The 20,781-nt window shown below is 44.3% G+C and overlaps 1 protein-coding gene and 1 pseudogene across 2 annotated transcripts; both read right to left on the bottom strand.

Moving 5' to 3' along the window:
* Window positions 1-19,597, bottom strand: LOC139173211 (zinc finger protein 208-like; annotated as a pseudogene).
* Window positions 1,963-8,359, bottom strand: LOC139173207 (zinc finger and SCAN domain-containing protein 31-like). Of its 2 annotated transcripts, none has more exons than XM_070762820.1 (5): window positions 8,272-8,359; window positions 7,335-7,939; window positions 6,980-7,094; window positions 6,796-6,863; window positions 1,963-2,102 (listed from the first exon to the last, which is right to left on the bottom strand). In XM_070762820.1, the coding sequence occupies exons 2-5, from the start codon at window positions 7,746-7,748 to the stop codon at window positions 2,055-2,057; spliced, it is 645 nt and encodes a 214-aa protein (XP_070618921.1). In that variant the 5' UTR covers window positions 7,749-7,939; window positions 8,272-8,359; the 3' UTR covers window positions 1,963-2,054. The 2 variants fall into 2 exon arrangements, with proteins under 2 accessions (XP_070618921.1, XP_070618923.1); XM_070762822.1 differs by lacking the exon at window positions 1,963-2,102 and adding an exon at window positions 4,001-4,383.
* Window positions 19,598-20,781: the final 1,184 nt, after the last annotated feature.

The following is a 20,781-nucleotide window of genomic DNA, read 5'->3' as shown; positions in this document are numbered from 1 at the left end:
TCCACACTCCTTCCACTTATAATGCTTCTCCTGTGTGGATCTTCTTATGGGAAATAAGAGGATCTCTTTGAGCAAATATCTTTCCACAACCCATGCATTTATACGGTTTCTCCCGTGTGGATCCTCTTATGGGAAGTAAGAGTAGCTCTGTGACTAAAGGTCTTCCCACAATCCTTGCATTTATATGGTTTCTCCCGTGTGGATAATCTTATGGGAAGTAAGAGTAGCTCTGTGACTAAAGGTCTTCCCACAATCCTTGCATTTATATGGTTTTTCCCCTGTGTGGATCACCTTATGGGAAGAAAGACCAGCTCTTTGAGCAAAGGCCTTTCCACACTCCATGCATTTATATGCTTTTTCCCCAGTGTGGATAACCGTATGGGAAGTAAGAGCAGCTCTTTGAGCAAAGGCCTTTCCACACTCCATGCATTTATATGGTTTTTCTCCAGTGTGGATAACTGTATGGGAAGTAAGAGCAGCTCTTTGAGTAAAGCTCTTTCCACAATCCATGCATTTATACGGTTTTTTACCTGTGTGGATCATCTTATGGGAAGTGAGATTACCTCTTTGAGTAAAGGTCTTTCCACACTCCATGCATTTATATGGTTTTTCCCCAGTGTGGATCATCTTATGGGAAGTAAGAGGAGCTCTTTGAGTAAAGGCCTTTCCACACTCCATGCACTTATACGGTTTCTCCCCAGTGTGGATAACTGTATGGGAAGTAAGACCAGCTCTTTGAGTAAAGGTCTTTCCACAATCCATGCATTTATACGGTTTTTTATCTGTGTGGATCATCTTATGGGAAGTGAGATTACCTCTTTGAGTAAAGGTCTTTCCACACTCCATGCATTTATATGGTTTTTCCCCAGTGTGGATAACCATATGGTAAGTAAGACCAGCTCTTTGAGTAAAGGTCTTTCCACACTCCATGCATTTATATGGTTTTTCCCCAGTGTGGATAACTGTATGGGAAGTAAGACCAGCTCTTTGAGTAAAGGTCTTTCCACACTCCATGCATTTATATGGTTTTTCCGCAGTGTGGATAACCGTATGGGAAGTAAGACCAGCTCTTTGAGTAAAGGTCTTTCCACACTCCATGCATTTATATGGTTTTCCCCCAGTGTGGATAACCGTATGGGAAGTAAGACCAGCTCTTTTAGTAAAGGTCTTTCCACACTCCATGCATTTATACGGTTTTTCCCCAGTGTGGATCCTTTCATGTAATGTAAGTGTTTGCCTAAGAGCAAAGGTCTTTCCACACTCCATGCATTTATATGGTTTTTCCCCAGTGTGGATCCTTTCATGCAAAGTAAGTGTACCCCTCCGAGCAAAGGTCTTTCCACATTCCATGCATTTATACGGTTTCTCCCCAGTGTGGATCCTTTCATGCAAAGTAAGTGTATCCCTCCGAGCAAAGGTCTTTCCACATTCCATGCATTTATACGGTTTTTTACCTGTGTGGATCATCTTATGGGAAGTGAGACTACTTCTTTGAGTAAAGGTCTTTCCACACTGCACGCATTTATATGGTTTTTCCCCAGTGTGGATAACCGTATGGGAAGTAAGAGCAACTCTTTGAGTAAAGGTCTTTCCACATTCCATGCATTTATATGGTTTATCATCCATGTGGATCATCTTATGGGATGCAAGACCACTTCTTGTAGCAAAGGTCTTTCCACAAATCATGCATTTATAGGGTTTCTCTCCTGTGTGGATCCTTTTATGTAAAGTAAGTGTATCCCTCCGAGTAAACGTCTTTCCACACTCCATACATTTGTACGGTTTCTCCCCTGTGTGGATTCTTTTATGGGAATTAAGTTTTCTCCATGTTTTAAAACATTCTCCATGTTCGAAACATTTATAGGGCTTCTTTTTTGTGTCATTCTCCTTTTGAGATGTACAGTTATAGGGTTCCTCTGGTCGGGCGAGGAAGTCTTGCATTGGAACATCAGTGGAAGATGAGCTTTCGTGATTCCAATTCTTTGACTGGTTTCTCTCATGGCTTTCCAATTCCATTCCAATTCCAAACTTCTCGGTTCCATCTTTAGCATTGATCACTTGGAACAGTTCACAGGAATCTTGCTTCTCTGGCCCATTATTACCTTCAAAGCAAAAATGAAATGAAAATGTTAACAAGGTTAGAGACAGAGATGAAAGTGTGGAAAGTCAATTGAATTTCCTCCTGAATTTCTCTGAAAGACATTAGGTTGTATGTGTCCGTGCTTACAGTGCTGTGATATAGACATTATTTCTATATTCATGAGTCATGGAAGCTTTGAAAATATCTAGAAAACACCTTGTTTACCATTATCTAAATATATGCAAATTTGACTCAGTCAGTTTTGAGTTAAAGAATAGATTAACAGAGTTGGAAGGGATCTTGTAGATCTTTAAATCCAACCCCGTTTAGGCAAAAAACCCTTTACTACTTCAGACAAATGGTTATGTCTGAAGTGGTATAAAACATCTTCTTAAAACTTCCAATGTTGGGAGCCTTTACAATTCCTAGAGGCAAGTTGTTCCACTGATTAACTGTTCAGGATTTATGTTCAGGGGTCAGTTCCCAGAGAACCGGGGCTTTAAAATTCTTTAGTGCACGATCACACGAGACCAGTAGTACAAGATCTCTGGTTACTAATCTAGTGTGATCTCACACTGTAGTACTTTTTCAAGCCTGTGTTCTTTTAAGCACTGAGGATTGTACGAGATCCAAGACAAAACTATCTCTCTAAACAAAGAGGCCTTCCCTCTCTTGGCAAAACATTTTGTCCTGGATCTCGTGCAGGCCTTGGTCAGCAGAGAACAGAGGCCTCAATCACGGCAGTGCGAGATCACGTGAACTCAATCATGTTACATTTCCCACTGCTGATCTTGTGTATCTGTCACTATTTCAGGACTCTTTTTGCTGCAAATGCACCAAAGTAGGCAATGGAACCGATGACATGCCACATTGTTGTAAATATCATATTTTTCAGACGCACTTAGTTTTGGAGAAGAAAAAAAAGATTTTGCCTTCCGCGTCCCGTTTTTGCCCATCCAGAACCACATTGCAGGCTATAATTGGCCCAAGTTTTTTTGCCACTGAAACCATCTGTATGTTCTATTTTCAACTTCCCCGATGCCACAGAGGACAAAAACGAGACCCGCGGAGGGTTTGGGAGCCTCTATTTGCTCTATAAGACAAAGACATTTCCACCATTTTTGGGGGGGGGAGGGGAGTGCGTCTTTTGGTCTGAAAAATGTAGTACGCCCCAGTGGGATGGTTTATAGGTAGGGCGAATGTTGCAGCCCCTGTTGTCGTTGGTAAGTTTGAAGAACAGTCGTGGTGCTGCAACACTCGTAGTTTCGGGACTGGGTCTCAAGTACTTGGGGGAGGGCTCGCCACAACTCCGAATGGTCACTAAGTGAACTGTTGTAAAACAAGGACTACCTGTGCTCTGGGATGCTGTGAGTCACATTGCACGAAGCCTTTGTTCTTGACTTGGGTTGTGAGAAAGCTCTTCTATGGGCTGTGTGTGTGAAAGTTTTGTTCTCACACAATTTTGGAGGTTTCAAGGGACAAATGACAACACGCTCCTTTCACATGACCTCCAGAGGATACATAAAAGTAGACATCCTCCTTTTCAGCCCGTGCACGTACGTTCAAACAAAAATGGAAAAATAGAGAGAAGACATGGCACAGAAAGCATCTAAGCAAAGAGACATTGATTCTTTCCTTCCTTGGAGCATGAGAAGGCCAACTCCTTTTCTTCTCCCTCGAAGGAGACGATCTCTCGTAATGGTGGTTTTATAATAAAAAAACTAACTATAATCTGTCTTCTTGAACTCTCCGATTGGTGACTAGGAAAATCTTACCAAGAGAGACCACGTTCCTACGGTTTTCAAGCATGACTTCCGAATGCAGCGCTTTCTGGTCAGGGTCCAGCTGAGACCATTCCTCCTCAGAGAAATACACAGCCACCTCCTCGAAGGACACGATACTCTCCTGAACACAGAAAAAAGAACAGAAAAGGAGGATCCACAAGATCTATCCATCTTCACCAATGATTTAGACAAGAGGATCAAAGGGGAAGCCATCAAATTTGCAGACAAGACCAAATTGACATGAATAACCTGTTGCACTGTGTATAGCAAAATAAATTATAAGCTTCACAAATGACTGCATTTTGCTGATTCAAATGACCTTTATAAGCATAAGAAAAAGATTTCTATAATACCACATATTATACAAGACCACACTTAAGAGTCTTTAGGGAGTTGGGCGGCATACAAGTTGAAATAATAAATAAATAATAACACTTTCCTGAAAAGAAGGACTAGGCGTGACATAATAGCAGTGTTCCAAGAAACAATGGAGGGAAACTATTCAAGGAGAGAACCAACCTACAAGGAAAGAGAAATTTCCCGACAGTGAGAACAATTAATCAGTGGAATGACTTGCCTGCAGACATTGTGGTTGCTCCAACACTGGAGGTATTTATGAAATATTATAGGGCTTCCTGTCTGAGCAGGGTGTCGGACTAGAAAACCTCTAAGATCCCTACCAACTCTATTTATTTATTTATTTATTAATTAATTAATTAATCAGATTTGTATGCCACCCCTCTCCGCAGACTTGGGGCGGCTCACAGCAATAATAATACAATGTAAACAAATCTAATATTTAAGTTAATTTAAAACCCCAATTTAAAAACCAATCATACTAACATACCATGCATAAATTTTAGAAGCCTATGGGGAGGGAAAGTCTTAATTCCCCCATGCCTGACGACAAAGGTGGGTTTTAAGGAGCTTATGAAAGGCAAGGAGGGTGGGGGAACTCTGATATCTGGGGGCAGTTGGTTCCAAAGGGTCAGGGCCGCCACAGAGAAGGCTCTTCCCCTGGGTCCCATCAAACATTATTAATTAATTTATTTATTATTTAGATTTGTATGCCGCCCCTCTCCGCAGACTCGGGGCGGCTCACAAGTGAAAAAACAATCTACAACAAATCTAAATTACTGTTTAAAAATATTTAAAAGACCCCATATTCTAAACACACATACATTCAAACATACCATTCATAAATTGTATCTGCCCGGGGGAGATGTTTCAGTTCCCCCATGCCTGACGACAGAGGTGGGTCTTAAGGAGTTTACGAAAGGCAAGGAGAGTAGGGGCAGTTCTAATCTCCGGAGGGAGTTGATTCCAGAGGGCCGGGGCCGCCACAGAGAAGGCTCTTCCCCTGGGGCCCGCCAACCGACATTTAGTTGATGGGACCTAGAGAAGGCCCACTCTGTGGGACCTAATCGGTCGCTGGGATTCGTGCGGCAGCAGGCGGTCTCGGAAATATTCTGGTCCAGTGCCATGAAGGGCTTTAAAGGTCATAACCAACACTTTGAATTGTGACCGGAAGTTGATCGGCAACCAATGCAGACTGCGGAGTGTTGGTGAAACATGGGCATACCTAGGTAAGCCCATGACTGCTTTCGCAGCTGCATTCTGCACGATCTGAAGTTTCCGAATACTTTTCAAAGGTAGCCCCATGTAGAGAGCATTACAGTAGTCGAACCTTGAGGTGATGAGGGCATGAGTGACTGTGAGTAATGAGTCCCGGTCCAGATAGGGTGCACCAGGCGAACCTGGACAAACGCCCCCTCGCCACAGGTGAAAGATGGTTCTCTAATGTGAGCTGTGGATCGAGGAGGATGCCCAAATTGCGGACCCTCTCCGAGGGGGTCAATAATTCCTCCCCCAGGGTAATGGAAGGACAGATGGAATTGTCCTTGGGAGGCAAAACCCACAGCCACTCCGTCTTATCCGGGTTGAGTTTGAGTCTGTTGACACCCATCCAGGCCCCAACAGCCTCCAGACACCGGCACATCACTTCCACCGCTTCGTTGACTGGACATGGGGTGGAGATGTAAAGCTGGGTATCATCTGCATACTGATGATACCTCACCCCATGCCCTTGGATGATCTCACCCAGCGGTTTCATGTAGATATTAAATAGCAGGGGGGAGAGGACCGACCCCTGAGGCACCCCACAAGGGAGAGACCTCGGAGTTGACCTCTGGCCCCCCACTAACACTGACTGCGACCGACCGGAGGTAGGAGGAGAACCACTGGAGAACAGTGCCTCCCACCCCCAAACTCTCCAGCCGGTGCAGAAGGATACCATTATTATGTTCCATTATTAACAAAGAAGAGATAGGCATCTTAAATAGCCGTATGTCACACATGTCTACGGAGAGGAGCGGCATACAAATCTAATAAATAATAATAATAATAATAATAATAATAATAATAATAATGTCCAAATTTTAGGTGGGAATATGGGCAAATCCATATCTAGCCGCTCAGAGTTCTTCGGGATTGAGCGGCATAGAAGTCAAATGAATGAATGAATGAATAAATCTGAAAATTGCTTCTGGTGAAGAAATATTTGGGGAGATTTTATCAAATTCATTGATTCTGCACAACCTTCAGTGCCTTTCAGTAAATTAATCCTACTTCTGGATCAACCAATCTATTGCTCTGTCTATGATTGATTGACCTGGTAGTCTCAGCCACAAGTAAGAAAAAGTTCCCTGGAAACGTCATTTCTCAGGCTTTGCAAAGTGGGAAAGTTTGATCTTCTCTTATTTTCTCCAGGAATTTGAACCTGCTATTCTGTTCTCCATGTTGTGGAAGAGCTCCATGTTATGGACGAAAACTAATACTGACCAAACAAGAGAGGAAAATAGAGAGCACTCTGCACACCAGCTCCACTTCATGAAGGGAGAATACAAATCTAATAATTTCCCCCTTTCTTACTTGATTTGGAGGTCCAACCGCTGTTTGATCACCTTCATAGAAGCCAGAAGGCTTCATTCCTTGTTTCTCTGTAAGGAATAAATAAGTTCAAAGTGCATAATTAACAAAATAGGAGGAGGTATTCCATAGAAGAGAAGAAAGAGTGAAGAGAAGAAAGATGGATAATCGGAGGATCTTCCAAAACCTTCTGAGGTGTCCTGACTTTGATCTTCCCAAGGGACCCTCCAGAAAAACGGTGTTTGAGGGGTATTTGATGGGTCCTTCTTTCTTTCAGGATCTTTGGTCTCCATAGTAAAACACTTCAAATAGGAGGAAGGAAAAAACAGTAGAATTAACGTACGTCAAACGAAATCAAGCGGATTCTTATGTTTGCAACACAACCTGAAACCCCCAATATCCATCCGTGAGATTACAAGAGAACACTATCCTACAGGAAATGGTGAATTGCAATATATTATGAACCCCATAAAAGTTTGGGAAGGAGGGCTGAAGTATTCAAACATTCTCTGTTCCCTTCTGAGCTCCCCAAGATTTCTCACCTGCAACTGGACCTGCTCCATCTGCTCCTCCGCCTGGCTCAGGAGGAGACCTTCCGCCAGGGCCACCGCCTGGGAGCTGGTCTCTGCTCCACACTCCCGCACCCAGCCCTCCATCTCTGCAGGCAGAAGGAACAGGAGACGCTCCAGAACCACCAGGTCCAACATTTGGGCTTTGGTGAGCTTTTCTGGTCTCAGCCATTCTCTGCAAAAGTCATGGAGTCGGCTGCAAAGTCCTCGTGGTCCCTCAGCTTCCTGGTATCGGATGAAGTTACGGGGCTGAACTTCGGAAGGGAGGATGGTTTCCTCCTCCAGGATCTTCTGCCCTGGTCTTCTCCAGATCTCCCCACCCTTGCTAGGCTGAGCAGCTGCAGGACCTTTTCGGTTTCCCTCCTTTGCAAGAGGTGGGGTCTCCATCCTCTCTCTGCCCTGCAGAGCAACTGCAAAGGCGTCCAAGGACTCTTGTGGGTCTCCAGATGCCTTTTCCTTCACAGGACCATTTCAGGTGCAGTAGGACTTAGCCCTGCAAATTATTCTGCTCTCTCTCTCTCTCTAATCCTAAGGATTAAAACAAGATGCTGCCCAAAACCGGCCTCCACTTTCAGTATCTGAGATGGAAAGAGAAACAAAGGCCAAGAATTAGAAAACAGGATTCAGCCACTTTCTCCCAACCTCTAAGAGGCTCATCCCAGAGCAGGGCCCGGAAGGAGGCAGTCACGCCTCTCCCCCCCCCCCCCCCCCCCCAGGGGACAGGATCGGGCCCTCGGAGAGCCTGGTGCGAATCCTGCCTCCTCCTCGCCCGGCTTCTCTCCTCTCTTGCTGGGGCTTCCCTTCCCGCCCTCCACGGATCCTCTCCCTCTCCCTTCCTGGCACCCGCTCCTCCACCTGCAGGGAGCCGGCGGCTGGGGAGCATGGGACCCGGGAAGAGCTCCCCACGCACCTCGGACACGTTCGGATTTCTTCCCGGCAGTCTCCCCGCTTCCTGCCCAGACTCAGAGGTTGTGAGCGAATGTAGCTTCCTAGAGAGGTAAAGATCAGTGACGTCACTTCCTACGCCGTCGCCCTCCTCTTCAAAACCATCGCGACATTGGCCCTCCAGAGGACCAATGGGGAGTGCTCGGAGTCTGCTCCCCCTCCCTCGTGAATTTCGGGCCAAGCGCCAGGATTGTAGCAAAGGCGGGAAATGGGGGCGCGCCTGAGGGGAAGGCAGAGGGCGGGGATGATGGGGCTGGGAGTCGGGGGAAGAAAATGCTTCGTGGTTTCCAGAGGCTGCACTTTCTCCATCTTCTTCTCCTTCTTGTCCATGTTTGAAAAAACACCTTCAGCTGAGCAGGAGCTGAAATATGCTCCCCTCCCCATCTGTTATGCATGTTTATCATCTAATGTCACCACTGATAATCTTATTTAATTTACCTCAACGTTATTTCTTTATTTTATTTTATTTTATTTATTTTGTCCAATATACAATGAGGGTTTTAGTGGGTATGTATCAATATACACATAGTAAAATACATGATGAAGGTTGTAGAGGAGATACTCATAGTAAAATATATCTAAGAAAGAATAGAAAAGAAGATATAGTAATAGAACATATCAATGAAAGAATAGAAGAAGAGATATAGGAATAGAAGAAAGGTATAGGAGATATAGGAGAGCAATAGGACAGGGGACGGAAGGCACTCTATGGCACTTGTACTCGCCCCTTACTGACCTCTTAGGAATCTGGACAGGTCAACCGTGGATAGTCTAAGGGTAAAATGTTGGGGGTTAGGGGATACTACAGAGTCCGGTAATGAGTTCCACGCTTTGACAACTCGGTTACTGAAGTCATATTTTTTACAATCAAGTTTGGAGCAATTAATATTAAGTTTAAATCTGTTGTGTGCTCTTGTGTTGTTGTGGTTGAAGCTGAAGTAGTCGCCAACAGGCAGGACGCTGCAGCCATATGGCCATAGAGAGATCAGAATAGGGGCCTAATGCTGGAAAAAGAGATTTTGCCCATACATTTCTTTCAGCTTTTTGTCATTGTAGTCCCTTGTTTGAAAGACAACTTGTTGGTCCTAAACATTTTCCATACCCTCTACACTGGGACCTGTCATTATTCCATCCAGTGGTGGGTTTCAAATTTTTTTACTAACAGTTCTGTGGGCGTGGTGTGGTGGGCGTGGCAGGGGAAGAATACTGCAAAATCTAGACTAGATGGTGGGTGGGGCCAGTCAGGTGGTATTTACAGGGTTATACTCTACCTGGCTGGAGAATTCTGGGACGTGAAGTCCACAAGTCTTAAAGTGGCCAAGTTTGGGGACCCCGGTTTAGCAGGTTAGGTGAGTTCAGCTTCTGTTGGTGAATCACGAGATGGTTGAAATACAGGCACGGATCATTTTTATGGCCCAATTATTATCATTATTATTATTATTATTATTTAGATTTTTATGCCACCCCTCTCCGTAGACTCGGGGCGGCTCACAGTAGTGATAAAACAATTACAATAACAAATCTAATATTAAGGTTGAAAATAGCAATTTTACATAAAAAAAAATATCCTAGATTATCCCTATTTTTGACAAAAATATATTGATAACTTTTTGGGGTTCCAATTTGATGAGATAGGAGTTGTTGGAGAGAGATTTTAATTTACTCCTGGATCCACTTGTGAATCGGAAGGTTTTTTTCTTAGGCCCCCCCCCCCCCAAGTCTCACCTTTTTCTTTCTTTCTTTATTTTGTCCAATACACAATGAGGGTTTTAGTGGGGGTATATATATCTATAAACACATAGTAAAATACATTATGAAGGTTATAGATACTCATAGTAAAATACATCTAAGAAAGAATAGAAAAGAAGATATAGTAATAGAACATATCAATGAAAGAACAGAAGAAGAGATAGAAGTAAGGAATAGGAGATATAGGAGAGCAATAGGACAGGGGACGGAAGGCACTCTAGTGCACTTGTACTCGCCCCTTACTGACCTCTTAGGAATCTGGAGAGGTCAACCGTAGATAATCTAAGGGTAAACTGTTGGGAGTTTGGGGATGACACTATGGAGTCTGGTAATGATTTCCACGCTTCAACAACTCGGTTACTGAAGTCATATTTTTTACAGTCAAGTTTGCAGCGGTTAATATTAAGTTTAAATCTGTTGTGTGCTCTTGTGTTGTTGTAGTTGAAGCTGAAGTAGTCGCTGACAGACAGGACGTTGTAGCATATGATCTTGTGGGCAATACTTAGATCTTGTATAAGGCATCTTAGTTCTAAGCTTTCTAGGCCCAGGATTGAAAGTCTAGTCTCGTAGGGTATTCTATTTCGAGTGGAGGACTGAAGGGCTCTTCTGGTGAGGTATCTTTGGACATAAGTGCACTAGTGTGCCTTTCGTCCTCTGTCCAATTGTCTTTCCTTTATCTCATATATCATTTATATTTTTTTCCTTTCATATATCTTCTCTATTTTTACATATTATCTTTATATATATTACTTCATCTCTATTCTCTTCCATATGTACTGTGTATTGGACAAATGAATAAATAAATAAAAATTTTCAAGGGTGTTAATGTCTGAAATGGGATATGGGTTCCAAACAAATGAGCTGTATTCGAGGATGGGTCTGGCAAAAGTTTTGCAAGCTCTGGTAAGTAGTGTGAGATTGCCAGAGCAGAAGCTACGTAGGATTAGGTTTACAACTCTTGAAGCCTTCTTGGCTATGTTGTTGCAGTGGGCTTTGGCACTTAAATCTTTTGTTATTAGTATACCGAGGTCTTTAACCGAGTGGGGATTATCTGTCATAATTTGATTATTCAGTTCGCATTTGGAGTTCAGATTCTTCTTCCCAATGTGTAGGATTTGCTAGTTGAGATTTGGAGTTGCCATGTGTTAGACCACTCAGACCACTCAGAAACTTTTTCCTTCTGTCCATCTAGGAATTGGTGGAGCCCTGGTGCCTTAAGTCTTAAGGCCAGTACAAGTCCTCAGTGGCTGGCATTCCCATCCGCACTTTCGGCTCAAGCACCGACCTTTTCGGGATCTATTGATATTCCTATAGGATCTCTTTTAGACAAGTGATGATCCAGTCTCTTTAAAAAAGTCCAGCGATGAAACAATCACAATGTCTGAAGAAAAGCTGTTCCACTGGTTAATTACCTTCAGGGTAAGATTCTCGTTATTTTGAGCTTGCTTCTCTCCTTGATTATTTTACAAATATTGTCTCTTCTCCTGCCCTCTGCTGCTCTGGAAAATAAATTGACCCCTGTCCTCTTTGCGAGTCTGAAATTCTGCTATCATGTCAGTCCTAATCCTTCTTTTCTGTAGTCTAGTCAAACCCAAATTGTGCAACCGTTTACCCTTTTCTGAAAATAAAAATAAAGTTTTTATTTCATTTTCCACTTGTTTATTATCCACAACGTTCACAGTTTAATAATGAAATAGGTATTGAAAAAGAACATTTACAGAAGTTAAAATCAACATTTTAATAGGTCGGGTCATATAGACCCGAAACAGTACAAGTATATAGTAAAAGCGAAGAGAACGTAAAGATTAAATCACGATAGTTTACAGCTTCTGCCCCTTCGTATTCCTCTGAATCTTGGATTTCCAGAGGCTGACAGGAACACTCACAATACTACTGCTAAATAGTTACTACCAAGCTTGGATCCTTTTATGAGTAGATGACAATTCTGAGGAAAACTCTTTCCACACTCCACACATTTATATGGTTTCTCCCCTATGTGTTTCATGACATTACTCAGCAAAGGTCTTTGCACACTCCTTCCACTTATACTGCTTCTCCTGTGTGGATCTTCTTATGGGAAATAAGAGGATCTCTTTGAGCAAATATCTTTCCACAACCCATGCATTTATACGGTTTCTCCCATGTGGATCCTCTTATGGGAAGTAAGTTTACTCCTTTGAGGAAAGGTCTTCCCACAATCCTTGTGTTTATATGGTTTCCCCCCCTGTGTGGATCACCTTATGGGAAGAAAGACCAGCTCTTTGAGCAAATGCCTTTCCACACTCCATGCATTTATACGGTTTTTCCCCAGTGTGGATCACCGTATGGGAAGTAAGACCAGCTCTTTGAGTAAAGGTCTTTCCACACTCCATGCATTTATATGGTTTATCATCCCTGTGGATCATCTTATGGGATGCAAGACCATTTCTTGTAACAAAGGTCTTTCCACACTCCATGCATTTATAGGGTTTCTCCCCTGTATGGATCCACTTATGGGAAATAAGACCATCTCTTGTAGCAAAAGTCCTATCACACTCCATGCATTTATAGGGTTTCTCCCCTGTGTGGATCCTTTCATGTGAAGTAAGTGTATTCCTATGAGTAAAGGTCTTTCCACACTCCAAGCATTTATAGGGTTTCTCCCCTGTATGGATCCACTTATGGGAAATAAGACCATCTCTTGTAGCAAAAGTCTTCTCACAGTCCATGCATTTATAGGGTTTCTCCCCTGTGTGGATCCTTTCATGTGAAGTAAGTGTATTTCTATGAGCAAAGGTCTTTCCACACTTCATGCATTTATAGGGTTTCTCCCCTGTATGGATCCAGTTATGAGAAATAAGACCATCACTTGCAGCAAAAGTCTTATCACATTCCATGCATTTATAGGGTTTTTCCCCTGTGTGAATCCTTTCATGTAAAGTAAGTTTACTCTTCTCAGCAAAGGTCTTTCCACAGTCCATGCATTTATACGCTTTCTCCCCTGTGTGGATCATATTATGTCTTGCAAGACCTCTTCTTGTAGCAAAAGTCTTTCCACAAATCATGCATTTATAGGGTTTTTCCCCTGTGTGTAGCACCTTATGGGAAGTAAGGTTAGATTTTGTAGCAAATGCCTTTCCACACTCCATGCATTTATACGGTTTCTCCCCAGTGTGCATCATCTTATGGGAATTAAGGCTAGGTTTTGTAGTAAAGGTCTTTCCACAGTCCAGGCATTTATATGGTTTCTCCCCTGTGTGGATCACCTTATGGGAATTAAGGCTAGGTTTTGTAGTAAAGGTCTCTCCACACTCCAGGCATTTATATGGTTTTTCCCCTGTGTGGATCACCTTATGGGAATTAAGGCGAGATTTTCTAGTAAAGGTCTTTCCACATTTCAGGCATTTATATGGTTTTTCCCCTGTGTGGATCATCTTATGGGAATTAAGGCTAGGTTTTGTAGTAAAGGTCTTTCCACACTCCATGCATTTATACGGTTTTTCCCCTGTGTGGATCATCTTATGGGAATTAAGGTGAGATTTTGTAGCAAAGGTCTTTCCACACTCCATGCATTTATATGGTTTCTCCCCTGTGTGGGTCCTTTTATGATAAATAAGACTATTGCTATAAGCAAAGGTCTTGCCACAATGTATGCATTTATACGGTTTCTCCCCTGTGTGGGTCAGCTTATGGGAGGTAAGACCACGTCTTGTTGTACAGGTCTTTCCACAATCCATGCATTTATATGGTTTTTCCCCTGTGTGGATCAGCTTATGAGAAGTAAGATTAGCTTCTTGAGCAAAGGTCTTTCCACAATCCATGCATTTATACGGCCTTTCCGCTGTGTGGATCACCTTATGGGAAGTAAGACTAGCTCTTTGAGTAAAGCTCTTTCCACACTCCATGCATTTATACAGTTTATTGTCCGTGTGGATCTTCTTATGGGAATTAAGGTACGTTTTTTGAGTAAAGGTCTTTCCACACTCCATGCATTTATACCTTTTTTCCCCTGTGTGGATCATCTTATGTTTTGCAAGACCATTTCTTGTAGCAAAAGTCTTTCCACAAATCATGCATTTATAGGGTTTTTCCCCTGTGTGTCTCACCTTATGGGAATTAAGATTACGTTTTGTAGCAAAGCTCTTCCCACACTCCATGCATTTATACGGTTTCTCCCCGGTGTGGGTCCTTTTATGATAAGTAAGACTATTACTATAAGCAAAGGTCTTTCCACAATGTATGCATTTATATGGTTTTTCCCCTGAGTGGATCATCTTATGTTTTGCAGCACCACTTCTTGTAGCAAAGGTCTTCCCACAAATCATGCATTTATAGGGTTTTTCCCCTGTGTGTAGCACCTTATGGGAATTAAGGTTTCGTTTTGCCGCAAAGGTCTTCCCACACTCCATGCATTTATACGGTTTCTCCCCTGTGTGGGTCCTTTCATGATAAGTAAGACTATTGCTATAAGCAAAGGTCTTTCCACAATGTATGCATTTATACGGTTTTTCCCCTGTGTGGATCCACTTATGGGAAGTAAGACCACGTCTTGTCGTAAAGGTCTTACCGCACTCCATGCATTTATACGGTTTCTCTCCTGTGTGGGTCCCTTTATGGTAAATAAGACTCTTCCTATAAGCAAAGGTCTTGTCACACTGTATGCATTTATATGGTTTTTCCCCTGTGTGGATCAGCTTGTGAGATGTAAGACCACGTCTTCTCGTAAAGGTCTTTCCACAATCCGTGCATTTATACGGTTTTTCCTCTGTGTGGATCCTTTCATGGGAAGTAAGTTGTCTCCATGTTGTAAAACATTCTCCATGTTCCAAACATTTATAAGGCTTCTTTTTTGTGTCATTCCCTTTTTGAGATGTAAGGAAGTTATATGGTTCCTCTGGTCGGGCGAGGAAGTGTTGCATTGGAACATCAGTGGAAGATGAGCTTTCCAGATTCCAATTCTTGGACTGGTTTCTCTCATGGCTTTCGAATTCCATTCCAATTCCAAACTTCTCGGTTCCATCTTTAGCATTGATCACTTGGAACACTTCACAGGAATCTTGATTCTCGGGCCCATTATTACCTTCAAAGCAAAAAGGAAATGAAAATTTTAACAAAGTTAGAGAAAAAGATGAAAGTGTGGAAAGTCAAGTGAATTTCCTTCTGAATTTCTCCGATAGACATTAGGATGTATGTTTATTTATTTATTTTATTTATTTATCAGATTTGTATACCGCCCTTCTCCGTAGACTCGGGGCGGCTAACAACAATATAAACAAATCTAATATTTAAGTTAATTTAAAAACCCCAATTTAGAAACCAATCATACATACAGACATACCACGCATAAATTTTATAAGCCTAGGGGGAAGGGAAAATCTCAATTCCCCCATGCCTGACGACAGAGGTGGGTTTTAAGAAGCTTACGAACGGCAAGGAGGGTGGGGGCAACTCTGATATCTGGGGGGAGTTGGTTCTAGAGGGTCGGGGCCACCACAGAGAAGGCTCTTCCCCTGGGTCCTGGCAAATGACATTGTTTAGTCGACGGGACCCGGAGGAGGCCAACTCTGTGAGACCTAACTGGTTGCTGGGATTCATGCAGCAGAAGGCGGTCCTGGAGATATTCTGGTCCAATGCCATGAAGGGCTTTATAGGTCATAACCAACACTTTGAACTGTGACCGGAAACTGATCAGCAACCAATGCAGACTGTTGGTGTAACATGAGCATATTTAGGAAAGTCCATGATAGCTCTCGCAGCTGCATTCTGCACCATCTGAAGTTTCTGAACACTTTTCAAATGTAGAGAGCATTACAGTAGTCGAGCCTTGAGGTGAGGAGGGCATGAGTGATTGTGAGCAGTGACTCCCGGTCCAAATAGGGCCGCAACTGGTGCACCAGGCAAACCTGGCCAAACGCCCCCCTCGTCACAGTTGAAAGATGTTTCTCTAATGTGAGCTGTGGATCGAGAAGGACACCCAAGTTGGTCAGAGATTCCCCCCCCCCCCCCAGGGTAATGGACGGACAGATGGGATTGTTCTTGGGAGGCAAAACCCACAGCCACTCCGTCTTATCAGGGTTGAGTTTGAGTCTGTTGACACCCATCCAGACCCAAACAGCCTCCAGGCACCGGTACATCACTTCCACTGCTTCATTGACTGGACAAGGGGTGGAGATGTAGAGCTGGGTATCATCTGCATACTGATGATACCTCACCCCATGCCCTTGGATGACCTCACCCAGCGGTTTCATGTAGCTATTAAATAGTAGGGGGGAGAGGACCGACCCCCGAAGTACCCCACAAGGTAGCAACCTAGAGATTGACCTCTGACCCCCCAATAACACCGAATGCGACCGACCGGAGAGGTAGGAGGAGAACCACTGAAGAACAGTCCCTCCCACTCCCAACCCCTCCAGCCGTCGCAGAAGGATACCATGGTCGATGGTATCGAAAGCCGTTGAGAGGTCAAGAAGCACCAGGACAGAGGATAAACCCCTGTCCCGGGCCCGCCAGAGATCATCCATCAGTGCGACCAAAGCAGTTTCCGTGCTGTAGCTGGGCATGAATCCTGACTGTTGAGGGCCTAGATAATCGGCTTCTTCCAAGGACCGCTGGAGCACCATCACTTTCTCAACAACCTTCCCCATAAAGGGAAGGTTGGAGACTGAGCGATAGTTGTTGAGAATGGCTGGGTCAAGGGAAGGCTTCTTGAGGAGGGCGCGCACAAGTGCCTCCTTGTAGGGTTCCGGAAAGGACCCCCTCCCCAAAGAAGCATTGACAATCTCCTGGACCCAGCTCCGTGTCACCTCCCTGCTGGCCGAATTGTCATTAGTAAGTTTGAAGAACGGCCGTGGTGCTACAATACTCATAGTTTCGGGACTGGGTCGCAAGTACTTGGGGGACGGCTCGTCACAACTTCGATTGGTCACTAAAGGAACTGTTGTAACACAAGGACTACCTGTGCTCTGGGATGCTGTGAGTGACATTGCACGAAGCCTTTGTTCTTGACTTGGGTTGTGAGAATGATCTTCTATGGGCTGTGCGCAAATGTTCTGTTCTCACACAGTTTTGGATGTTTCAAGGGACAAATGACAACACAAACCTCTCACATGACTTCCAGAACACACATAAACGTACACATCCTCCTTTGCAGCCCGCACACATATGTTCAAACAAAAGTGGAAAAATACAGAAAAGAAATGGTACAGAAAACATCTAAGCAAAGAGACATTGACTCTTTCCTTCCTTGGAGCATGAGAAGGCCAACTCCTTTTCTTCTCCTTTCCAGGAGACGATCTCCCATAATGGTGGTTTTATAATTAAAAAAACTAACTATAATCTGTCTTTATGAACTCTCTGATTGGTGACTAGGAAAATCTTACCAAGAGAGACCACGTTCCTACGGTTTTCAAGCATGACTTCCGAATGAAGCGCTTTCTGGTCAGGGTCCAGCTGGGACCATTCCTCCTCAGAGAAATACACAGCCACCTCCTCGAAAGATACAAGAGTCTCCTAAAGACGGAAAAAAGAACAGAACAGGAGGATTTGCAAGATCTGTCCATCTTCATGCATGATTTACACAAGAGGATCGAAGGGGAAGCCATCAAATTTGCAGACAAGACCAAATTGACATGAATAACCTGTTGCATTGTGTGTAGCAAAATAAATTAGAAGCTTCACAAATGACTTTTATAAGCATAAGAAAATGATTTCTACAATACCACATGGTCTTTCCTTAGTTTCTGGATATCCTCAGTCAACACTTCACTTTGACTGGCTGATTGAGTCACCAGACAAGATTCATTGACTAACCAGGTTCTTATTTTCTCCAGGAATTTGAACCTGCTATTCTGTCCTCCATGTTGTAAAACTCCATGTTATGGACGAAAACTAATACTGACCAAACAAGAGAGGAAAATAGAGAGCACTTTGCACACCAGCTCCACTTCATGAAGGGAGAATACAAATCTAATAATTTTCCCCTTTCTTACTTGATTTGGAGGTCCAACCGCTGTTTGATCCCCTTCATAAAAACCAGAAGGCTTCATTCCTTGTTTCTCTGTAAGGAATAAATAAGTTCAAAGTGCATAATTAACAAAATAGGAGGAGGTGTTCTATAGAAGAGAAGAGAGGGTGAAGATAAGAAAGATGAATAATCGGAGGATCTTCCAATACCTTCTGAGGTGTCCTGACTTTGATCTTCCCAAAGGACCCTCCAGAAAAACGGTGTTTGAGGGGCATTTGATGGGTTCTTCTTTCCTTCAGGATCTTTGGTCCCTATAGTAAAATACTTCAAATAGGAGGAAGGAAAAAAGCAGCAGAATTAATGTACATCACATGAAATCAAGCGGATTCTTATGTTTGGAACATAACCTCAAAGCCCCCAATATCCATCCGTGAGATTACAAGAGAACACTGTCCTGTAGGAATTGGTGAACTGTGATATATCATGAACGCCATAAAAGTCTGGGGAGGAGGGGTGAAGTATTCAAACACATTCTTTGTTCCCTTCTGAGCTCCCCAAGATTTCTCACCTGCAACTGGACCTGCTCCTTCTGCTCCTCCGCCTGGCTGAGGAGAAGACCTTCCGCTAGGGCCACCGCCTGGGAGCTGGTCTCTGCTCCACACTCCCGCACCCAGCCCTCCATCTCTGGTGGCAGAAGGTACAGGAGATGCTCCAGAACCACCAGGTCCAGCATTTGGGCTTTGGTGAGCTTTTCTGGTCTCAACCATCCTCTGCAAAAGCCGTGGACTTGGCTGCAAAGTCCTCGGGGCCCCTCAGCTTCCTGGTATCGGATGAAGTTACGGGGCTGAACTTCGGAAGGGAGGATGGTTTCCTCCTCCAGGATCTTCTGCCCTGGTCTTCTCCAGATCTCCCCACCCTTCCTGGGCTGAGCAGCTGCAGGGCCTTTTCCGTTTCGCTCCTTTGCAAGAGGTGGGGTCTCCATCCTCTCTCTGTCCTGCAGAGCAACCGCAAAGGCGTCCAAGGACTCTTGTGGGTCTCCAGATGCCTTTTCCTTCACAGGACCATTTCAGGTGCAGTAGGACTTAGCCCTGCATGTTATTCTGCTCTCTCTCTCTCTCTAATCCTAAGGATTAAAAAAAAATGTTGTCCAAAACCGGCTTCCACTTTCTGTATCTGAGATGGAAAGAGAAACAAAGGCCAAGAATTAGAAAACAGGATTCAGCCACTTTCTCCCAACCTGCCCGGAGCCCTAAGAGGCTCATCACAGCGCAGGGCCCGGAAGGAGACAGTCACGCCTCCCCACCCCACCCCGGGGACAGGATCGGGCCCTCAGAGAGCCTGGTGCGAATCCTGCCTCCTCCTGCTCGCCCGGCTTCTCTCCTCTCTTGCTGGGGCTTCCCTTCCCGCCCTCCACGGATCCTCCCCCTCTCCCTTCCTGGCACCCGCTCCTCCCCCTGCAGGGAGAAGGCGGCTGGGGAGTATGGGACCCGGGAAGAGCTCCCCCCCCCCGCACCTCTGACATGTTCGGATTTCCTCCAGGCGGACTCCCCGCTTCCTGCCCAGCCCCAGAGGTTGAGAGCGAATGTGGCTTCCTAGAGAGGCAAAGAGTAGTGACGTCACTTCCTAAGTCGTCGCCCTCCTCTTCAAATCAACCGCGACATTGGCCCTCCAGCGGACCAATGGGGAGTGCTCGGATTCTGCTCCCTTCCGTTCGTAGAGGGCAGCCCCCCTCCCTCGTGAATTTCGGGCAAAGCGCCAGGATTGTAGGAAAGGTGGGAAATGGGGGCGCGCCTGAGGGGAAGGGAGAGGGCGGGGATGATGGGCCTGGGAGTCGGGGGAAGAAAATTTTTCGTGGTTTCCAGAGGCTGCACTTTCTCCATCTTCTTCACCTTCAACTGAGCAGCAGCTGAAATATGCTCCCCTCCCCATCTGTTATGCATGTTTATCATCTAATGTCACCACTGATAATCTTATTTAATTTACCTCAATGTTATGGCCATAGAGAGACCAGAACAGGGGCCTAATGCTGGAAAAATAGATTTTGCCCATACATTTCCTTCAGCCTTTGATCATTGTAGCCCCTTGTTTGAAAGACAACTTGTTCCTCCTACACTGACACCTGTCATTATTCCATCCAGTGGTGGGTTTCATTTTTTTTTTACTACCAGTCTGTGGGCGTGGCATGGCTTGGTGGGCGTGGCAGGGGGAGGATACTGCAAAATCTAGAGTAGATAGGGGGTGGGGCCAGTCAGGTGGAGTGTTGTACTGCAGGCCACTGAAGCTGACTGTAGATCTGTAGGTCAGCGGTTGAAATCTCATCACCGGCTCAAGGTTGACTCAGCCATGGTGGGTAAAATGAGGACCCGGATTGTGGGAGCAATAGGCTGGCTGTGTTAAAAAGTGCTAGCTAGCTATTTATTTATGTATTTATTTATGTATTTATGTATTTATGTATTTATTTACTTCCTTCCTTCCTTCCTTCCTTCCTTCCTTCCTTCCTTCCTTCCTTACTTCCTTACTTACTTACTTACTTACTTACTTACTTATTGGATTTATATGCCGCCCCACAGCGTACAATAACAATCCAATAATAAAAACAATTAAAAACCCCTTAATATAAAAAACCAAACATACATACAAACATACCATGCATAAAATTGTAAAGGCCTAGGTGGAAAGGGAATCTTAATTCCCCCATGCCTGGCGGCAGAGGTGGGTTTTAAGTAGCTTACGAAAGGCAAGGAGGGTGGGAGCAATTCCCATCCAGATCCCAACACCCTCCAG

This window comes from Erythrolamprus reginae, chromosome 10 (genome assembly GCF_031021105.1).
Source record: "Erythrolamprus reginae isolate rEryReg1 chromosome 10, rEryReg1.hap1, whole genome shotgun sequence".
NCBI lineage: Eukaryota > Metazoa > Chordata > Lepidosauria > Squamata > Dipsadidae > Erythrolamprus > Erythrolamprus reginae.
The sequence above is the reverse complement of the archived record's forward strand: the minus strand, read 5'-3'. Positions and strand labels throughout refer to the sequence as shown.